Below are 19,060 nucleotides of genomic sequence, written 5' to 3' on the forward strand. Positions count from 1 at the left end.
GTTGTCTTTCATTTCACAAATGTTTACCTGATCACTTAAGCATTTGTGATTCCCAGCTGTGCGATTCCAAACATCTTGCCTGAAGAGATGTGAATATCATATTATGCTCACTGGTCACAACTATTAGGAATGTGATTCAAGTGCAGCACTAATGAAACTAGCCTAAAGCAAATTGACCCCCAATGCAGGTGAAAATGTACTTAATTGCATTATTTTGTATGCAAACCTACAAATACACCTCAGTACAGCCCGAGCATCCAGTGCCACACTATTCGATAGACTGCCATGTGGACACTCTCTAAAAACAGCATCAGCTGTAAGAATGACTGAGTCTGCCATTGAATGTCACTATCATTCAGTCATTCGTTCTGAAAAACTTATAGTGAGGTGAGTGAAGATACTTTCACTGCAGCGTGCTAGTGACATGTGTTAACCTTTTTCCACTGTTGTCCATTTAATATTATTTTATGAGATACAACTGTGTACATCTTATTGCATTCTGTGAAAAATAGTAAGTTTAATGCATGACTTAAAAAACTTTATTTTGTAGGATGTCTGGGTGATTTATGTTTCACCTTCCAGCTAGGATGCCAGATCAGAAGTCTGTACAATTCATGAACAAAATGCATATGCTGGTGAATGTCATTAAATAACAGTGATAAGACTATTTTTCAACAAAGAACCCAAACATGCATGCTATAATAAACCAGATAATACAATGTATTAATAACATAAGAGTAATAGAATATATAGATAGATAGATAGATAGATAGATAGATAGATAGATAGATAGATAGATAGATAGATAGATAGATAGATAGATAGATAGATAGATAGATAGATAGATATTGCCAAGAAAGGAATACAGATTTACAATAGCATTGCCAAGAAAGAAACACCAATTAAAAAGAAAAGTCTATAATATAGGTTTGGGTGAAATAACATTCACATTTTAATATGGAAAAATTCTGGTATAGTTCTATAACAATAAGGAAAATATTAAAAAATGGAAACTTTACTTTATTACATCAGCAGCATAGTGGGTGTCATGTTGACAATTTAAAAGAAAACGTTTGTCATCATCTTCATCAATTTCAGACACGTTAATATAATGCTTTAGCTATCATTAGCCTACCTGCCAGTTAGCTAAATTAACCCATTCATAAAGAAATTAAACATTAGTGACCATAAGCAGACGGTGATGCTTTCTCAGTTGGTCCTGTAAATGTGTATTTTTTTTACATCAGCACTTTATGAAATTACAATGCAACACTGATGCACAGAACAATTGGTCTGGCATGAGGGAAAGCTCAGGAATCCTTGCAATACATTCAAGGTATTTAATCAGCGGACATTTCTATTTCAAGCTAATCTAACTTCCATTTTTCAGTGGTTGGTAGATTTGACCAGATAATACGCTGTTAGCTTGAGAAATCCATTGCTGCTCATTGCTATGCGACTCAGGACAGGATAGGTTCTTATGTGTGCAGGATCATATGTGAATCCCTCACCATATAAGGTTAACTACACATGCATCCAGGTACAGGGTAGGTAGAGGTATTAACCCAAACAAGAAAAACAAGCATGCTTACTTGACTGGATGTAAAAGTACCACTATTTAACTGATTTAGTGGTGAACAGAAAATAGATAGCCATGTCAAACAGCATTTTTGTTCTTTTCTCCTGATTTTTTTCCCTATATATTTTCTAGATATATATGTATATAAATGTTACATAATTGTTATGCCTAAATCAAAATAGCAAAATTCCAAAATTGTATTTTTTTTTCTTTTTAATGGTAAGCAACAGCTAATTTTAAATACTAAGTATTTAAAATTTAAGTATTCAATTTCAAGCTCATTTCTCACATATAACCAATAGAACGGAAGGCACAGCTATTTAAAAGTCACACAGGGTTCAAGTTTAAACACTACTTTTTATTCTGCTGTCCTGTAAACAAATGTACACTTTATTCTGAATACTGAGACAAGATGTGTACCTGCCCATAGTTGCTGTGGATCTATAATGTTAGACATTTTGTTTGAACACAGTCTGTAAATAATCTCTATAAGGTAAGTTACACTTTATTAAATCTATGAACAAATGCTATACCTGTAAATTACCGGAAGGTATTTTTGTCTGTTTGCGTTGGCATATCACCCATTGACCTCACAAGGAAAAATACTTTCTATGAAGCAACTATAAAAGTTCACATATATTCTCTTGTTTATCCTATATACTGTATCTTCAAATTTCCTCTTTGATGCCAACTATTTGGACATATCTGTGTCACCTCACTTTTTTGTCATAAAAATTCCTGTGTCCTTTTGACTAGAGTCATATAACCCATCCCCCTATAAGACATTTGAATTCTAATGTTGGCAATTTCTAAGACACTCTGACTTTACAATATTCTTCAACAAACCTGAAGACCAGTCATTTAATACAGCAGGCACTAATCAACTTTATTATGTTCAGTACTACTATACATGATATAAAATACTTAATTTGGATATCTAATCTTTTGAAATAAAAATGTGTAGCAATACATAATTTGCTGTATTTGTTTATTTAGTTTATTCATTTGATTTTCTCTTGTAGTTCTCAATACAGACTGATGTATCCCCTTCACTTGATATAGCATACAAATATTTAGGCTAAGGCCTACTTTAGATATATGCATCAGAGTTTAGTTTCGCCAAGACTAGCAGCTGAATGTGTTAGATAAGCACTTCAATATTTGGAAACATTGTTTTTTATTTTACTAGTACAAGTGCAAGTACTTGCCTGCCTAACTGATAAACTTAGCTCTGAACCATAATGTCATACATTTTCACCTCAAACATTCTAAGAGTCCAGATCCCAACAAATGGCCCTCAAGAGAATATATTTTCTGTCCATCATGTTAAATAAAATAGTTTTCTAAAGTATTAACATATAAACAAGATATTTAAGTATAACTGCAAAGGGTTGGGCAGTGCAGTTCAAATTACTGAAACAAAAACTGGCCTCTTTATGATACATTTCATTGGAAAACTTTTTTTTCATATTTACTTTTCTGGAGGTATTTCAACTACAACATTATTACTACCATGCTTTTTTATTTAAAATGTCTTAAATATTTTACCAATAAATGCTGACCTAAAATATTATGAGCTAACCTAGGAAAATCCTGTATTTTCTCTTGGTAAAGACTCTGAGTAGAATACTTAAAAATGATTAATGCTTTGTATATAAAAAACTAGTTGTTTTTTTGTTGAGTTTTAATCTAATACTCAAAAAAAAAATTCTCGTCCTAACCCACAAAATACCACATTTTTGTATCTTTAGTTTATCACTCAGCTAATAAGATTATTATAATTACAAACATTTCACATCTGCTTTCTCAATGACCACATAAACTGGGGAAATTAACTACTGGAATTTCGCAAAAGTTTCACTCTTTTGGCAATCGGGTTGTTGAGTTGCATGGCTTTAGACTGGAAAGATATGCTAGAATTGTATAAAGCAAACAAGCTGTTTCCTTTATAGAGTATTGTAAATCTCTTGTTATAGAAAGACTTTAATAAAATTAATCAGGAGTAACTTGTGATTAAACTGCAAGCATCAGGAATTCATGGTAGTGTGCACATGGGTAAAAAATTCACTTAACCACAGAAAAACAAACAGTCATGGGCCATGCTTGTGTTTATTTAAAAGTACAGTAACCCCTCACCTATCGCGGGGGTTACGTTCCAGAGCCCCCCCGCGATAGGTGAAATCCGCGAAGTAGCGACCTATATTTATTTTATTATTTATACATATTTTAAGGCTTTATAAACCCTTCCCACACTCTTATAAACCTTTCTCACTCTCTTGTTAACCTTTCCCACACTCTTATAAACACTTCCTATGCTCTTAAACACTTTCTACATTCTTAAACACCTCAGACCAACACTGCACACTGCCTGCACGCAGCGATCAGACGTCAATGTGTCTGCACTCGCTTTGTGAAGGGGGGCAGCTGAACTCACGCTGAGCAGAAATGGACTTTGTGCTGCTTCTGCCAAAATGCCTGCTTGTCGCTCTGCTCGAGGAGTGTGTGTGTGTGTGTGTGTGGGTGTGTGAGAGCTGAACGCACCTTCGCTCAAACCCCCCCTCCCCGGAAGCGCAGTTCGCATTGTCAAGGGGGTGGGGAGCTGAATGAACGCTAAGGAGAAGTGGACTTTGTGCTGGGTTTGTGCTGCTTGTCGCTCTGCGTGTCAATAATTTAAAAGCCTGTACAATCAGGCTTTTAGGTGTACATCACCAATTTTCCTGTCTCACTGTCTTGTCTTGCGTGAAGTTAAAATGTTTTATAATAGTGAGATGTTACTCATATCCTTAGCCCGACATCCACATATCATATGTGTTAACAAAGTGTGTTTTATAAGTTTACATGTGTTTAAAGCATGTGGGATGGGTATTTTAAGGCTTAAACTAAAAAAATGTTTATTTATATGGTCTTTCTATATCACGGATTTTCTCCTGTTGCTGATGGGTCTGGAACATAACTTCCGCGATAGGCGGGCAATCACTTGTATTTAAAAATCCGCGAAGTCGTGAATCCGCGAAAAGTGAACCGCGAAGTAGCGAGGGATTACTGTAATGCAGTGTATGCTCAGAGTTGGTTATTTGGCTGCCCCTGTATTGGTTATACAGGTATATCTCCTTAGTGACATTACAAAACATGCTTGAATACAGGCTACCTTCAGATAATAATTTCTGGGGTTTTCCCCTGTATTTGCTTTTCTGGTTTTTGACTAATTTAGCAGTTCTGTCTATGCTTTGTGATCTTATTACGGATTTGCCTTGTTGTTTCTGACTTTTCCTGAACAACCCTACAGTTTCTTACACACCTGACAGGGTTTGATGACATTCTTATGTGCTGATGGATCAACACTGTTTCTGCAAATCCAATTTAATGCATTTTAATGTGGAGGCCTCAACCTAACAGCAAGAACTGGTACTATGAGGAAATTCACAAGTTCTTCTACAAACAGGGCATCAAACTCTGTGAAATTATAAATATAGTGATCCTTTTATAAATTAAGAGATGTTAAAATATGTAGAAAAACTTGCAAGAAATGTGTCAGTGGTCTTAAATTAACAGGATTGCTTGCTTAATCAATTCAAAATGATTCACAAATCTAAAGAACAAGATAATGCATGTGACAAATTAATATTTCTACTAATAAGTCTAAAGCTTTATATTTAATAAGAAAATCAGATTACACTTTTTTTTTCCCCCAACGGGCAAGGTGGTGCAGGGGTTTATCAATGATGCCTTAAAGCTTCAGGGACCAAAGTTTGATTAATAACATGGACACCTTCTGTGTAGATTTTGCACATTTCCAATGCATCTGTAGGTTCTTTATCTCTTTCTCTCACATCCTAAAGGTGTTTACATTTAGTTAACTGGAATTCCTAAACAGACCTGATATAAATGAATATACTGTAGGTGTGTACAGTATATTTCTATAACCTGAGATGGACTAGCATCCCATCCAGGACTGGGATGCTAGGGTATACATTGTATCTAGGTGGTGCCTAGATCAAACAAGATGATGAAAACATCAGTTTAAAAAATAAATTAATAGCTGGGTGGAAAATAGCTGAATGTGAAGTTGAAGAATTTAAAAAAGCTTAGAATGTTTGTATGATATGTGATGAATATAGATGAAATGATTTTTAGAAATGTGGTTTCCCCATCAAAATAATAGACAGAGAATTACAGAGAATAGCTACAAGACTTATAATAGTCTCTGTACTCTCTTCAGTCCTAAGAAAGATGTTAAAATATGAAGAGCTGACATAAGATGGGTATCTACTGTAACTTAGGAACAGGTTCTGCAAAGAGGACACTGAAGCACACCAGGAGTACTTTAAATACTAAATTGCACTTTAACAGAGAATTTTCAATGTGTGTGGTTGACATGACATCCTTTTTGATATTTAGGCCTCTAATGTTTTGAAATACAAGATGACTAAAATAAAAAATAACCATAATCAACCAGGTATGCTTCAGCAGAATGATTTAGACATTAACTATTATCAATGGCTTTGAATCTTTAAAAAAAAAAAAAAAAAAAAAAAAGTGTTCCACTTCTGAATTTTGAATTTGAAACCAAACTGAATGAATTGGAAACAAATCTAGATAAATTAATTTGACTTTAAAGCACAGTCGAAAACTCTCAATTGATTTTGTGTATCATTTTTGAAAATATACTTTTATTTGTAAAATGCAGGATGTTCTCTACTGCATGTAAATATCTATTCTTCAAGTAGAATGCATTTAAATTAAGAAAATCAGTATGTAATGATTTGCATATACTGAATTTAAAAATGAATATAATAAAGATGAAAAATACTAAGTACAGGTCCTAAAATTAAATAAATTGATATATAAAGACTCCAAAATAAAATTAAAACATCTAGTCTAGATTATTTTAAAGTGTAGCTCTATTTCATGATGGCTGGGAAGAAACAAAAACCAATGAGAATAAAAACCTTTTTATTCATCTTTCTAACTTTGTTGCTATGTTACATATTTTTGCTATTTATCATTTCAATTATCTGTATGTTTGCTCTTAGATCTCCCTTACATATTTTTAATGATCTTTAATTCCAAAAATATAGCTTCTACAAGGGTGGCGCAGTGGTAGCGCTGCTGCCTCGCAGTTAGGAGACCCAGGTTCGCTTCCCGGGTCCTCCCTGCGTGAAGTTTGCATGTTCTCACCGTGTCTGCGTGGGTTTCCTACAGGCGCTCCAGTTTCCTCCCACAATCCAAAGACATGCAATTTAGGTGGATTGGCGATGCTAAATTGGCCCTAGTGTGTGCTTGGTGTGTTTGTGTGTGTCCTGCGGTGGGTTGGCACCCTGCCCGGGATTGGTTCCAGCCTTGTGCCCTGTGTTGGCTGGGATTGGCTCCAGAAGACCCCCATGACCCTGTGTTCGGATTCAGCGGGTTGGAAAATGGATGGATGGATAGCTTCTACAATTTCTTTTTGTATCTCCAGGGCTTCCAATGGAGTTTTTTTTGCTTGCCAGTTTTTTCCTGTAGGCCAGTATCATTTGCATTGTTTTAGAATGATTAAACTATTGCTTCTTTGTTCTTCTGCCACTTATCCTGAAGAAAACCATTAGCTGAGTTGCCCTTTTTAAACTTGCTTACTTTTTACTGTGCTTTGTCACCAGCAATCTGTTGAACTAAATTTACACTGATTGAGCGTAAGTGGCTTCTGTTAATCCAAAACAGACTTTCTTAGCCCGAATGGCATTTTAATGATTATATGTGAATGTTAAGTACATTTATGGGCAAAATACATAAAAATCAAACAAGCTGAGTTCCCAGAAAATGCAATTCATTTAAAATATTGTACATGTAGGATTAATCTAAAACTGAGATAATTAAGCAAGATTCTCATTAAGATGAATTAGTTCTTGCTGATCTGAGATGAACTCATTGAGCAGCCTCGGATACTTACCGCTAGAGTCACACTCCATGAAAAGAAGCAGCTCTAAAATGAGAAAACAGCAAGCAGGGATGAGGAAGAGAAATAGCAAAGTGGTCTCCAAGAGCAGTTTGTCTTGAAGACTTGTTATTAGCTAACGATGGGATGGACAACCTGCAGAAAACTTGGAGATGGTCCACAGAAAACAGACTGGGCTTTCAGGTACACAGCAGATTAGTGACACAGTCCAAAGGTCTCACAAACAGCAACCACTGAACCATGCAGGCATATATGTACAGCAGGCTGACTGCTAGTGGGAGAGAATAAAAGACACGTCCCTTATAAAGGCAAACAGACACACAGAAATGACACAGACAGACAGTCAGACACTACGCAGCACATAGTTCTGACCTGCAAAGGTGCCTTTCACCAAGCACTCCTTGATACGATTGGCACGACGGACATGGAATGCCTTTGTTATCTCCTGGTTCATGAAACTCTCTTTGTTGAGAACGTTAGCCACCATCATGCGCAAGTCAAAAACTTCCAGCAGCTCTGCAATAGTGGCCACCTGCATTAGATCACCACGTTTTTCATCCAAGCTACCCATGTACAGATACTCTAACACAACTTGGAAGGGTCCAGGAAGAACAAGAGAATCCATAGCCACAACTGTCATAAGCCTAGTTCGGTGGGTAACTGGATCTTCAACATGCTCCAGACACATACTAAGAAAACCTCTCCCCCAACTAGAGAGGTTCTTAGCAGAAAAAATGCCACCCTGGTTCTGAGCTCTGTCAGGAAGGGCATTGTCACTCTTTGAAGTCTTCAGGTTCCCACCATGAGTGTGGGATATGCTATTTCCATTTAAAGTGTCCTTATCAATGTCCAAACTTTTGGTGCGTGCAGCTTGTTCCTTTACTCCTTTCCTCTCATCCCTATCTCTTTCACCATCTTCAAAATATAAGTCTGCAGCTGTCAGATCCATAACAAACAGGTCATAAAATTTAGAGCAAGAAGTAGCCAAGTAAATCTTATGGGCAAAGATGCGGTATGTACCTCCCTGTAGTAGAAAGAGGACATCAGCACAGATGGGTACACAGAACAAGGTGGCAGGTGCCACACCCTCATGAGGGGAACGCTCAGGGATGTTGATAACAGGTGGAGGTGGCTTTGGTGGCAGAAAAGGTGCCTGTAATAAGGGACGCTGCACCTTCTTCAGATGGGACTTCCAGAACTGCAAATGTCGACGTGAGATTAGAGCAGCGCGGATTGCATTATCAAAGACATCTTTCACTCCAAATTGAGCAACCACACTAGTTTCATAATAGGGAACGCCAAGCTCCTTAGCTACTTCATGACCTCGCTCTGGTGGCAGTATATCTGTTGGCTTGATGGGCCTGAGGAAAATCAAAAAACAATCACATGAATTATTATGGAAAATTAGCACTAACATTTATTTAAACTTTCAGATTAACTGGCCAATCCCAGTGCTGAAAACCAACTCCTGCTTTTTTTTTTTACAGCAATACAGTAAGAAATACAAAATAAAATAACGCAACATTGTCAAACTTACAGATCCCGCCACCATGTCATCTTTAATAAATACTATCCTTATTGGAAAAAAAACAAGTAACCATGATAACAATCTTGACCAGAAAAAGCCTCAAATATATTAATGTTGTGCAATTATGTGTGATGTGCTGCAACAGATCAAACTTAGAAAATTGCATTTTAAAATTAAATAAAATTTGAAAACTGGTTTAACTAAATCATATGGCAGTCATAGTGGTTGCACAAAATGTGTATCATAGAAGTTAATTTATGACTGTGCAGACTCTAGCATAGTTCTCTGGTGCAGATTGGACAAAGAATATTTTTTTCTTTCATTAAGATAATGTAACAGTCCTAAGTAAATACACTTTAATTTTTACGTTGAGATCATAGCCTATGATAAAGACTTACAATTAACAATTAAATGTGGGCCCAGCACATAAAAGAACTGGCATTGGCAATCCAAGGCTATAGACTGAGTAAAGTCAAAGCATTATAAAATATCAGTATTTGTTGCTTAATACTGAACAATGTCAGGCAAATTGGCACCAAATTTATCAAAATTAAACAGTACAAATAACAACAACAGCAATATTTATTTATATAGCACATTTTCATACTAATGATGAAGCTCAAAGTGTCCGGATCTGCCCCTCTCCTGCTTGTTATCCAACTGGTTTTGCACATGATTTTCAACTTCACCTTTGGGGGTCTACACAATAAGTTCATGTATTTTTTTTAGCAAGGCTTGACTGGGCTATGTAGGATCACCAAGCAAACAGACACTTGCCAATGCAAATTACCAGGTCAGATTCTGGGAGTGGGTTCATAGTGTCACGAGAGATTTTAATAGATTTTTCTTTATGATAACTATGAGAGTAATGCATTTGGATTGATATTTCACCACGGTCCTCTCCTTAGACCAAGCTCCCATGGGTAACACTATTTGGAGAACATACTGCAACTCTAGGCAATACAGCTCTGAGGATCATTATGCACACAAGCACCTCCACCATGCCAATGTTACGTCACAGTTTAAGATACTTAGCAAAAGATAAAGTCCAAGAAACAGTACAGCTGCTTCTTAGATCAAGACTAGCCAGTAAAGGTGACTTCTAGCCAGCCTCCGATTATGGTTGTACAAGGGACAGACTTAGGATACACTAGAGGTATTACATGTCTTGACTGGACTTAAAGAGTGTCTGGAATATCCTCAGTTAGAGCAGAGAAAACCACAAGGGATACAGTGATTTGCACTACTCAGTTTAGCATTTTCTTGGCTCACGCCTCAATAAGAAAAGCAAGTACTGTAAGTGTAAAATAACCAGAAATAAGTGTAATACACTTCATAAAGTAGTATGAAAAGTGGAAATTCTGCAACTGAAGCTAGACTTTATTATCAAACAACATTCATGCAAAACTGAAGTGATCCTCACTTGGCAAGTGGTCGACGTGCACGGTTAACAGCATCAAGATCAGCATAACGGAGATCTAGCTGACACCCCACAAGGATGATGGGGGTTCGCGGACAGAAGTGCTTAATCTCAGGGAACCACATCGTTTTCACATGGCGCAGAGAGTTAGGATTGGCAAGTGAGAAACAAAGTACCACGACATCTGATCTGCAAAGGAAATAAAAACAGAGATGTAAGGCAAACTGAGCTGAGTAAATCTAAATCATAATCTGGTTCACCATGTTGGATAAAAGATGAAGCTATAGAGCTAATTGAAGCTGTAATCCAGTAAAGATTTTTAACCCAGTTCTGCTTTAAAGAAGTGATATTTTCTTATTTGAGTCACAGAATCTGAAATTACTACCATATAGTCTTGCTCTACCCCCATCCACATATAATAGACACTTTATGGTACATGTTATAACCTCACAGCTCTACGGACACGGAATCCAATTACTGTCCTGAATGTTGTCTATTATTGAAATTGACCACATCCCCCTGGTGTATGCAGATACAGTTAGGTTTCTTTTTTCATCAAAAGGATGCGCAGGAGGGGTGAATTGGAAAATCTAAATTAGCATTGTATGAGTGTGGATAAGCCCTGCGTTTTAGTGACATTTCAGCTAAGGTTTATTCCAGCCTTAAGGCCAGTGTTGTCTGGACAAACTCCAGCTCCAAGTGACTGACAGATGGCCATCACTTTAAACCCCATAAATTTATTGCAGCAGCTTAGACGTTTATCACAGTTGTCTAACTTTAGGTTAAAATAAATGGTGTGAATGGTGTGTCTGGCCTTTGACTCAGTACAAATGATGCGGCCACGCTAAACAAGCAGCTAACCTTGCAGCCCAGATGTAAAAGAGTGGCTTGATTAGATTGAAGCACGAATGCAGTGCCAGATTCTTACAGCACCTTGGAACTTTGTTTGGATCATTAAAGGCTTGTCTCATTTTTATAAAGAGCAAGTTGCTTTTAAAGGTAAATGTATACTATAAATTTGCACTAAACACTGCTTCTTGGTTAAATGGAATCAGGGATATTCTTAGAAACCTTTATATACAGTATAAATTACACATTAGGATATAACTAAGTTCTCAATTTGTTTAAAATGGATTTAAAAATAATACTATGATCTTTGCACTAAAATATTGCAACTTAACATGGATGGTCAAGTTACTAAATAAAGACCTAAGGAATAAAGAATCTTGCCACCATAGCATAATAAAAGTAATGTGTTTGAACTTGAAATACTACTCATTATAGCCAACTTTTGTCATGTTAAGTAAATGATAGATACTGTAAATCTTTTAAACTCTGTTGAATGTGTCTTCTTATCAAACTTCATTCAAGTAAAATGAAAATACATTTTCAGGTGATGTCTAAATGATATTTGATTAATTTAGGTAATATGTTACACCCCTCATAATTACCTAATTTATATTTGACTTTTTAACTTGAAAGGTACACAGTGTTATATTCACACCTACACAAATGGCCACTTTGATATTCTAGAAAATGTTGAATTTCAATACCCAATAAAATATATAATGTAATTTAATAAGAATTTTTTTAATGAATTGTAATTCTATATGCATTAAAATCTTTACATTGATGAAAACCAATAATAGAAATTTTTATCATTAAATGCAAATACTTGAAGTAGGTCACTCTTTTGTAAAATATAAGAGTAAAGGTGTGTAGACATTAAAACGTAAAGATGATTAAATACGGTCAAAATGTTTATTTACTCTAAAGAAAACAAATAGTGTTACTGTGGTATTACAATTAAATGCTAACAAAATGTCATTGAATGTTAACTGAATAAGTAATGCGATCTTTTGAAAACAGTATGCATAAACAATAAAACAAACATTAAGAATTCAAGTAAAAAAACAAATATTGAGAACAAAGTAATGCACAAACAGACCACTAACACAAATAAAGGAATTACATAAAACATACACTGCATATTGAATTTTTGTGTAAATTAAATATGTCGTCTTTGTAGCTTCCAATTTTTTTCCAAAATAGCTGGATGTCAATGTGCTCTTCTGTGAGGTGTGCTCTTGTTGGGCCCTCACATACTAAATACACACTGTATATGAGCACATGGAGGATTTGCACCACTGTTTATGTAAATTAGCACTGAAAACTTAACAGTGGATTACATTATATAGTAAATGTAATTAAATTTAATTTTAAAATCACAAATAACAAAATAAAATTAATGCGCTATGGCAGCATACTTTGTGGCATGTGTTAAAAAATTGAGAGAGCCCTTCTGCTAAAGGGCATTGCCCCAGAATGAACAGCACAAAATAAAACTGGCCCACAGGAAAAAATAATTCCAGACAGCTGTACTGATGCATTAAGCATTCAACTAGCTACAAAAAAACTTATAACCTATGGAAAAAATAAAAACTCACAACACTATTTCAAACTCTACAGTTTACAGGTTACTTATTAATGTTTCCATGATTTAGAAAAAAAGATAAAATTGATACTTACCTGCATTTTGATACTTTGGACAAACCTACACTGTTTTCAGAAACTTCTAGCAGCAAAACTACACATGCACTTCCTCAAGTATTGTAATATGTTGCACAAAAGAGTATTATGACTAAATTACCTTAAAGCTTAAGAAAGCATATGCTGGAAAAATTGTACCTACGATTGTCCAATTGATCAATCACCAATCAAGGCATCAGAAGCGAAAATCTGCTAATTTAGATTGGTGGCTGATCGATCAGACCATTACTGTTACTATTTTTGTTTTATATTTTGCTTGTTTGGGGGTGAAACTATTGAATATATCTGTGCTGTTTAAACTGAAACTAAACCAAACCAAGTGTCAATTTGACACAAGGTTCTGTTGTGTTCAAGAAATACCTTGGAACATCTAAATAAGTACCCAGGCACCATGAAAAGTACCATTTTATGAAAATAATTTGATTTACTTTACAGAAAGTGCCTTTTTCAGTTTTATGTGAGGTTTACCATATTGTCCAAAGACATGCTGTTAAATGACCACTCCAAATTGTCTGTTGTGAGTAATGCATTACTGTGCACTCTTCCAGAGTGATAACCTGCCCACTGCTGAAATCTAGAGTAGCTCGCTGTGATCCTTCTTAAGAAAAATGAAGGTATAAAATGCATGTAGGGAAAAAGTAGCAGATTCTCATATAAAATGAGCAAAGATAAAAATAGTCATCAAAAAATAATGTCTGCACTTCTTAACAAATGTGACCTGCAGGCTCACAAGAACTGTCTAGCTCTTAATGTGGATTTTAGTAAAATTTCAACATAAACATGAAATATGTTATTGAATTGAAAAATGAATGCATCTTAGGTAATCCTGATTACTGAAAGTGTAGAAATGTTACTGACTACATTTTAATTTTGGAATATGTCACAATTTCTACTGATAGTCTCCACATGAACCCAAACACACAGGCAGAGCCAAAACAAAATGGTGTGGAACTGTAATTGTAATAAAACTTACAGATTATCAAATTTTGAATTTTTAAAAGTAACACTTCTTTAGGGTAATATTATTACTTTACTTTACAATACCTTTTAACTTTATAGATATAAATATTTAAAATCTAATACAACTGGTAGTTTAAAAGAAAATGGAACAAGTGTTAGGTTTTATTATTGACCTAGTTGCAGAATATAAGTGGCCCATGGGGTGCACAGCCTGAGTGCAGAAAATCTCACAAAGTAGTCTAAGGTGGCCTTTATGAACTATTTAAATGCAATAAGCAGTCAGGAAAACATAATATATGTAAATATTACATGTATAAAGCTATATTAATGGAATTTCAGATTTAAAATGCACAGTTTTAGTTTCCTGAGGGAAACCTTTTAGAATTTTCATAGTGCATATATTAAGAGTTAATTCATCAAATTTTCTCTTTATAAAATTCCCTTTGCCCCTGAGCCCATATTTTGTTAAACCTTTGTCACTTTCTTTTGTTTGCTAACAGCAGTGCAAAAGGAACCTGTGTACACAATTTATTTTCTTAATTTTGTATTCTCTTCAATTTGAAGTTCTGATTTTATACTATTACTGTTTTACTCCTCCTTTAATTTAACTTCAAATTCTTGTCTTTACATCTTGTACAGAGTTCCAGCATATAATTTTAGTCTATATGTACTGTAATTCTTGATATTCATATATACGTGCATATTATATATTTTAACACATTAAATATGTTCAGTATTTTCCCATAATTTTATCTTAAAGACAGTATTTTTTATCATACAGTTATCAGCTATGCTTGTAACTCAACACAGATCTTAAAGATTAGGCTATTTTATAATACATATTCCCCCATTTAACTCTAAATAGCCACTTTATATTTTGTTACTTATAAACTTTTATAAAAGATTCAATTTTTATCTTATTATTTTCTCAATTACTTTTTTATGTTTTACTATTTGTTTGATGAGATTAGATGATGCACATTCAAATATATTAGTTATACAGTGCACTCCATAGTGTCTGTGACTATGACACCTTTTCCCTTGATTTACCCCTCTGCTCCTTTAAAATTATAAATCAAACAATTTAAACATAATTTAAAATGCACATTGCAGATTTTAATTTAAGGGTATTTGCATACATTTCAATTATACCATGTAGAAAGGACAACACCTCTTAAACATGGTCCCCCCCATTTCAGGGCACCATAATGGCTGGGACATACCAATGGTAGGTACATTAAAGTAGTCATATTTAGTACTTTGTTGCATATCCCTTTCATGCAATGACTGCTTGAAGTCTGCAATTTACTCACATTACCTGGTGCTGAGTATCTTTTCTGATAATGCTCTGCCAAGTCTCTAATTCAGCCATCTTCAGCTCCTGCTTGTTTCAGGGCTTGTCCCCTTAGGTTTTCTCTTCAAAATATGCGAGGCATACTCAATTGGAATTAAATCACACGACTGGCTTGGCTACTCAAGAATTTTCCATCTTTTAGCTTTGAAGAACTCATGTGTTCCCTCTAGTAGTATGTATGGGATCATTATGTTGTAGAATCAAGCACTGTCCAATGAGTTTGGAAGGATTTACTGGAACTTGAGCAGATTAAGAGGTTTCTATACACCTCAGAATTCAAGGTGAAACTGCCATCAGCAGTAACAAAATCAGTAAAGATAAGTGTGCAAGTACATGTTAGTAGCTATAACACCCACACCACTATGTTTAATAGATGAGGCAGTATGCTTTGGATCTTGGGCAGTTCCTTTTCATCTCCACAATTTCCTCTTGCCATCACTCTGATACAGGTTAAACTTTGTCTTGTCTGTCCACAAGTACTTTTTCACAAACTCATCAACAGTGGAGGTCTTCCTTGATCTACTAGTCCCTTTACAATTATTGAGCTCAACAGTGCTCATCCATCCATCCATTTTTCAACCCGCTGAATCCGAACACAGGGTCACGGGGGTCTGCTGGAGCCAATCCCAGCCAACACTGGAAACAAGGCAGGAACCAATCCCGGGCAGGGTGCCAACCCACCGCAGGACACACACAAACACACCCACACACCAAGCACACACTAGGGCCAATTTAGAATCGCCAATCCACCTAACCTGCATGTCTTTGGACTGTGGGAAGAAACCGGAGCGCCCGGAGAAAACCCACGCAGACACGGGGAGAACATGCAAACTCCACGCAGGGAGGACCCGGGAAGCGAACCAAGGTCCCCAGGTCTCCCAACTGCGAGGCAGCAGCGCTACCCACTGCGCCACCATGCCGCCCTACAGTGCTCATTATATCCTTAAATTAAAATCTGCAATGTGCACATTAATCAAGTCTGAATTGTTTGATTTGTAATTTTAAACTATGGAGCAGAGGGATAAATTAAGACAAAATGTGTCTCTATCCTAAAGATTATGGAAGGCACAATACATAGCTATATGTTTATCAACTGCTGATCCAACTGGCACAATTCATCTGTCATCTCCATTATGTCTCCATTTATGTTTAACTTCTATGGGATGCTTTTTCATATCCTTTGTCACATGTGTGTGCTTGGGGAGCAACCTAAGGGTTTAGGTAAGTGTGATTTACCGCAGAGACATGAGAGGGCTCTGTCTAATAACATTCTCTCTTCTCCATCTCAATCCACAGAAAGGAAATTGACACCTCTCCCAGACCACCTGGGCCCGCCCCTTCGTCCGAGAATTCCTCTTAGATGGGGCCAACGCCATTGTGCCAGCAGAATATTTGGAGAAATCACATCTCAACATCTGTGTAGTACCATGCACTTTTTTTTTTACGCCTGTTGCTTACTTTAATATTCAGAGTTTGACTTTGGGTGCCCCAGACCCTTAATCTTGTGCCTTGTGTCTCCTTACAGTTGTGTAGTCAGCAGGATTATTTTGCAAGGAATCCGGAATCATGAGTGAGGCACAGGACATCACAGAGTTCATGCAGTGGGTGACAGCAGAGGTCAAGGCCTTGAAACTCCAGGTGGGGTAACAACAGACCCAACTCACCAAGGCAGAGGTATGTGGTCAGGCTTGCACATCTCTCCAGCTGGACTTAGGAATGAGACCGTCCCAGGTACTTCTACCACTACACTCAGATGACGATATTGAAACATAGTTAATTTTCTCTTAATTTTCGAGCATACAGCCATGTGTCATCACTGGGACTACGCCAAGCAGGCACACGTAATAGTACCTTTCCTGCAGGTCCGGCGCAGCGTGCCTATTATGACCTAGACAATGAGGCAGCCAGTGATTATGACAAACTTAAGGCAGAGGTGCTATTGAGATATGGCATCACTCCAAACCAGCAAGCTAGGGCCTATCACGAGTGGACCTTTGATCCCAACAAACCTGCACATGTCCAAGCTTTCCATATCTGGGGTTGTGCAGGTCAGTGGTTAAAACCAGAGGCCAACTCTACAAAATACAGTACATCACAGAGTTGGTTACCTGTGATTTCCTCATACAGGCCCTTCCAGAATATCTTGCCTGTACGGTCAGGAGACAAGAGTATAAGTCCATGGATGCCTTGATCTCAGCCTTCGAGCAACACCGTGCTGTTCCCCAAGTCGAAAAATCAGAGAGGCCCAGAGATCGGCAGAAAGCACAACAGGGAAAGTTTGCTACAGGGGAGAGACCTCCCGACACAACACTGACCCTAAAGCACATCCAAGGGAGAAACTGTCCATACCACCCCACTGAAACAAGTGCAGACAAGTGGGCCATACCATTCCCAGCTGTTCCCTTTTCGGCGAGCCCATGGACTGGAGATGGGTCAAAGAAGAGAGGTACTGTTGTTTTGTCCACCCTCTGTTGTTTCCAAAAGATGAGGTGGTAGTTGCAAATGGGTTTAAAGTTTCTGCAATCATTGACTCAGGCAGTAATGTCTCTATTGTAGCTCACCAATTTATACTGCTGTGACAATGGCAGTCGAGATCGACCAGTCTGACCTTTATCCATGGGGAAACCCAGTGGTATCGGACTGCCTGATGTATTATTACTTTTAAGGGACAGACAAGAAAGCTCCGGGTGGTTGCCATGCGCAATCCTTCCCATCCTGGTAGTTCTTAGACAAGACTGAGTGGACATTAATAGCGGAAGTATTCTCCCCACCTCTAAAAAGCATTATAATAATAATAATAATTCATTACATTTATATAGCGCTTTTCTCAGTACTCAAAGCGCTATCCACTAGGCCTCGTCATGATAGAGGAGGGCCATCACAGGTTACTCCCACACTGCAAATACACACATCAGTTGTTGTGGCCACTTAATCAGAGGGGCTGACGTTTTGCCGTCAATGTCTCATGACGCAGACCGGGCGGTGGGCACAGTGTCGCAAACCGTGGTGTTCCCCACTAAGTCAGCACATGATCCCCCTGCCCAATTACAATTTTAGTTTAGACAAATGCCTGCCTCTTTCAAATACGAACAATGGAAGGATGATTCCCAAAAGTTTGCATTAAATGTGGTTATTCTGATAAATGGCCAACGCACAAATCATCCCATGTCTCAGGGACTCCACTTAGTCCTAAATAATGATTTATTATATTAGGTATTTGAGCATAAGGGTGAGGTAAGGACACTGTTGTTAGTTCCACGGACTTTCTGGCGACAGGTCTGTGAGCTGGCACAGGCCCACGTCTTAGGTGCCCACTTAGGCACCAAGAAACCCTTGGAGAGAAGAAAACTCAGTTTTTACTGGCCAGGAATTAATGAGGAGGTCCACTGCTTTTGTAATTCGTGTCTGGAATGTCAATTACAACAGATTCCCCGGCTGGACAGTGCTCCTCTTGTCCCGGTTCTGCTCATTGACACTCCCTTCGAGGGATTAGGCGTTGACAGTGTCGGACCCCTAGTACCCTCTGCTAGAGGCCACAAATACATTTTAGTTATATCCTAAAGCCTTCCCTTTAACAGTGGTTAACTCAAAGTCCATCATACGGGAACTGGTCGGGGTCTTTGCGTGAGTCAGCATCCAAAAAGAAGTCTTAACAGATCAAGGGATGCTGTTCACCATGAAACGTTTAAGGAGGTTGCCAAATTACACTGTATTAAGCATTTAAAAGTCTTCATATA

At 37.1% G+C, this 19,060-nt stretch overlaps 1 protein-coding gene across 2 annotated transcripts in view; it reads right to left on the minus strand.

The window, feature by feature from the left end:
- Positions 1–19,060, minus strand: part of rhobtb4 (Rho related BTB domain containing 4) — a 204,587-nt gene that overhangs the window by 95,824 nt on the left and 89,703 nt on the right. For both annotated transcript variants that reach the window (XM_028804661.2, XM_028804662.2), the window contains exons 4-5: positions 10,463–10,648; positions 7,884–8,872 (exon numbers count right to left, since the gene is read on the minus strand). In XM_028804661.2, coding sequence (XP_028660494.1) covers positions 7,884–8,872; positions 10,463–10,648 — 1,175 coding nt within the window. The remainder of the gene's footprint in view (positions 1–7,883; positions 8,873–10,462; positions 10,649–19,060) is intronic.

This window comes from Erpetoichthys calabaricus, chromosome 7 (assembly GCF_900747795.2).
Source record: "Erpetoichthys calabaricus chromosome 7, fErpCal1.3, whole genome shotgun sequence".
NCBI classification, from domain to species: domain Eukaryota; kingdom Metazoa; phylum Chordata; class Cladistia; order Polypteriformes; family Polypteridae; genus Erpetoichthys; species Erpetoichthys calabaricus.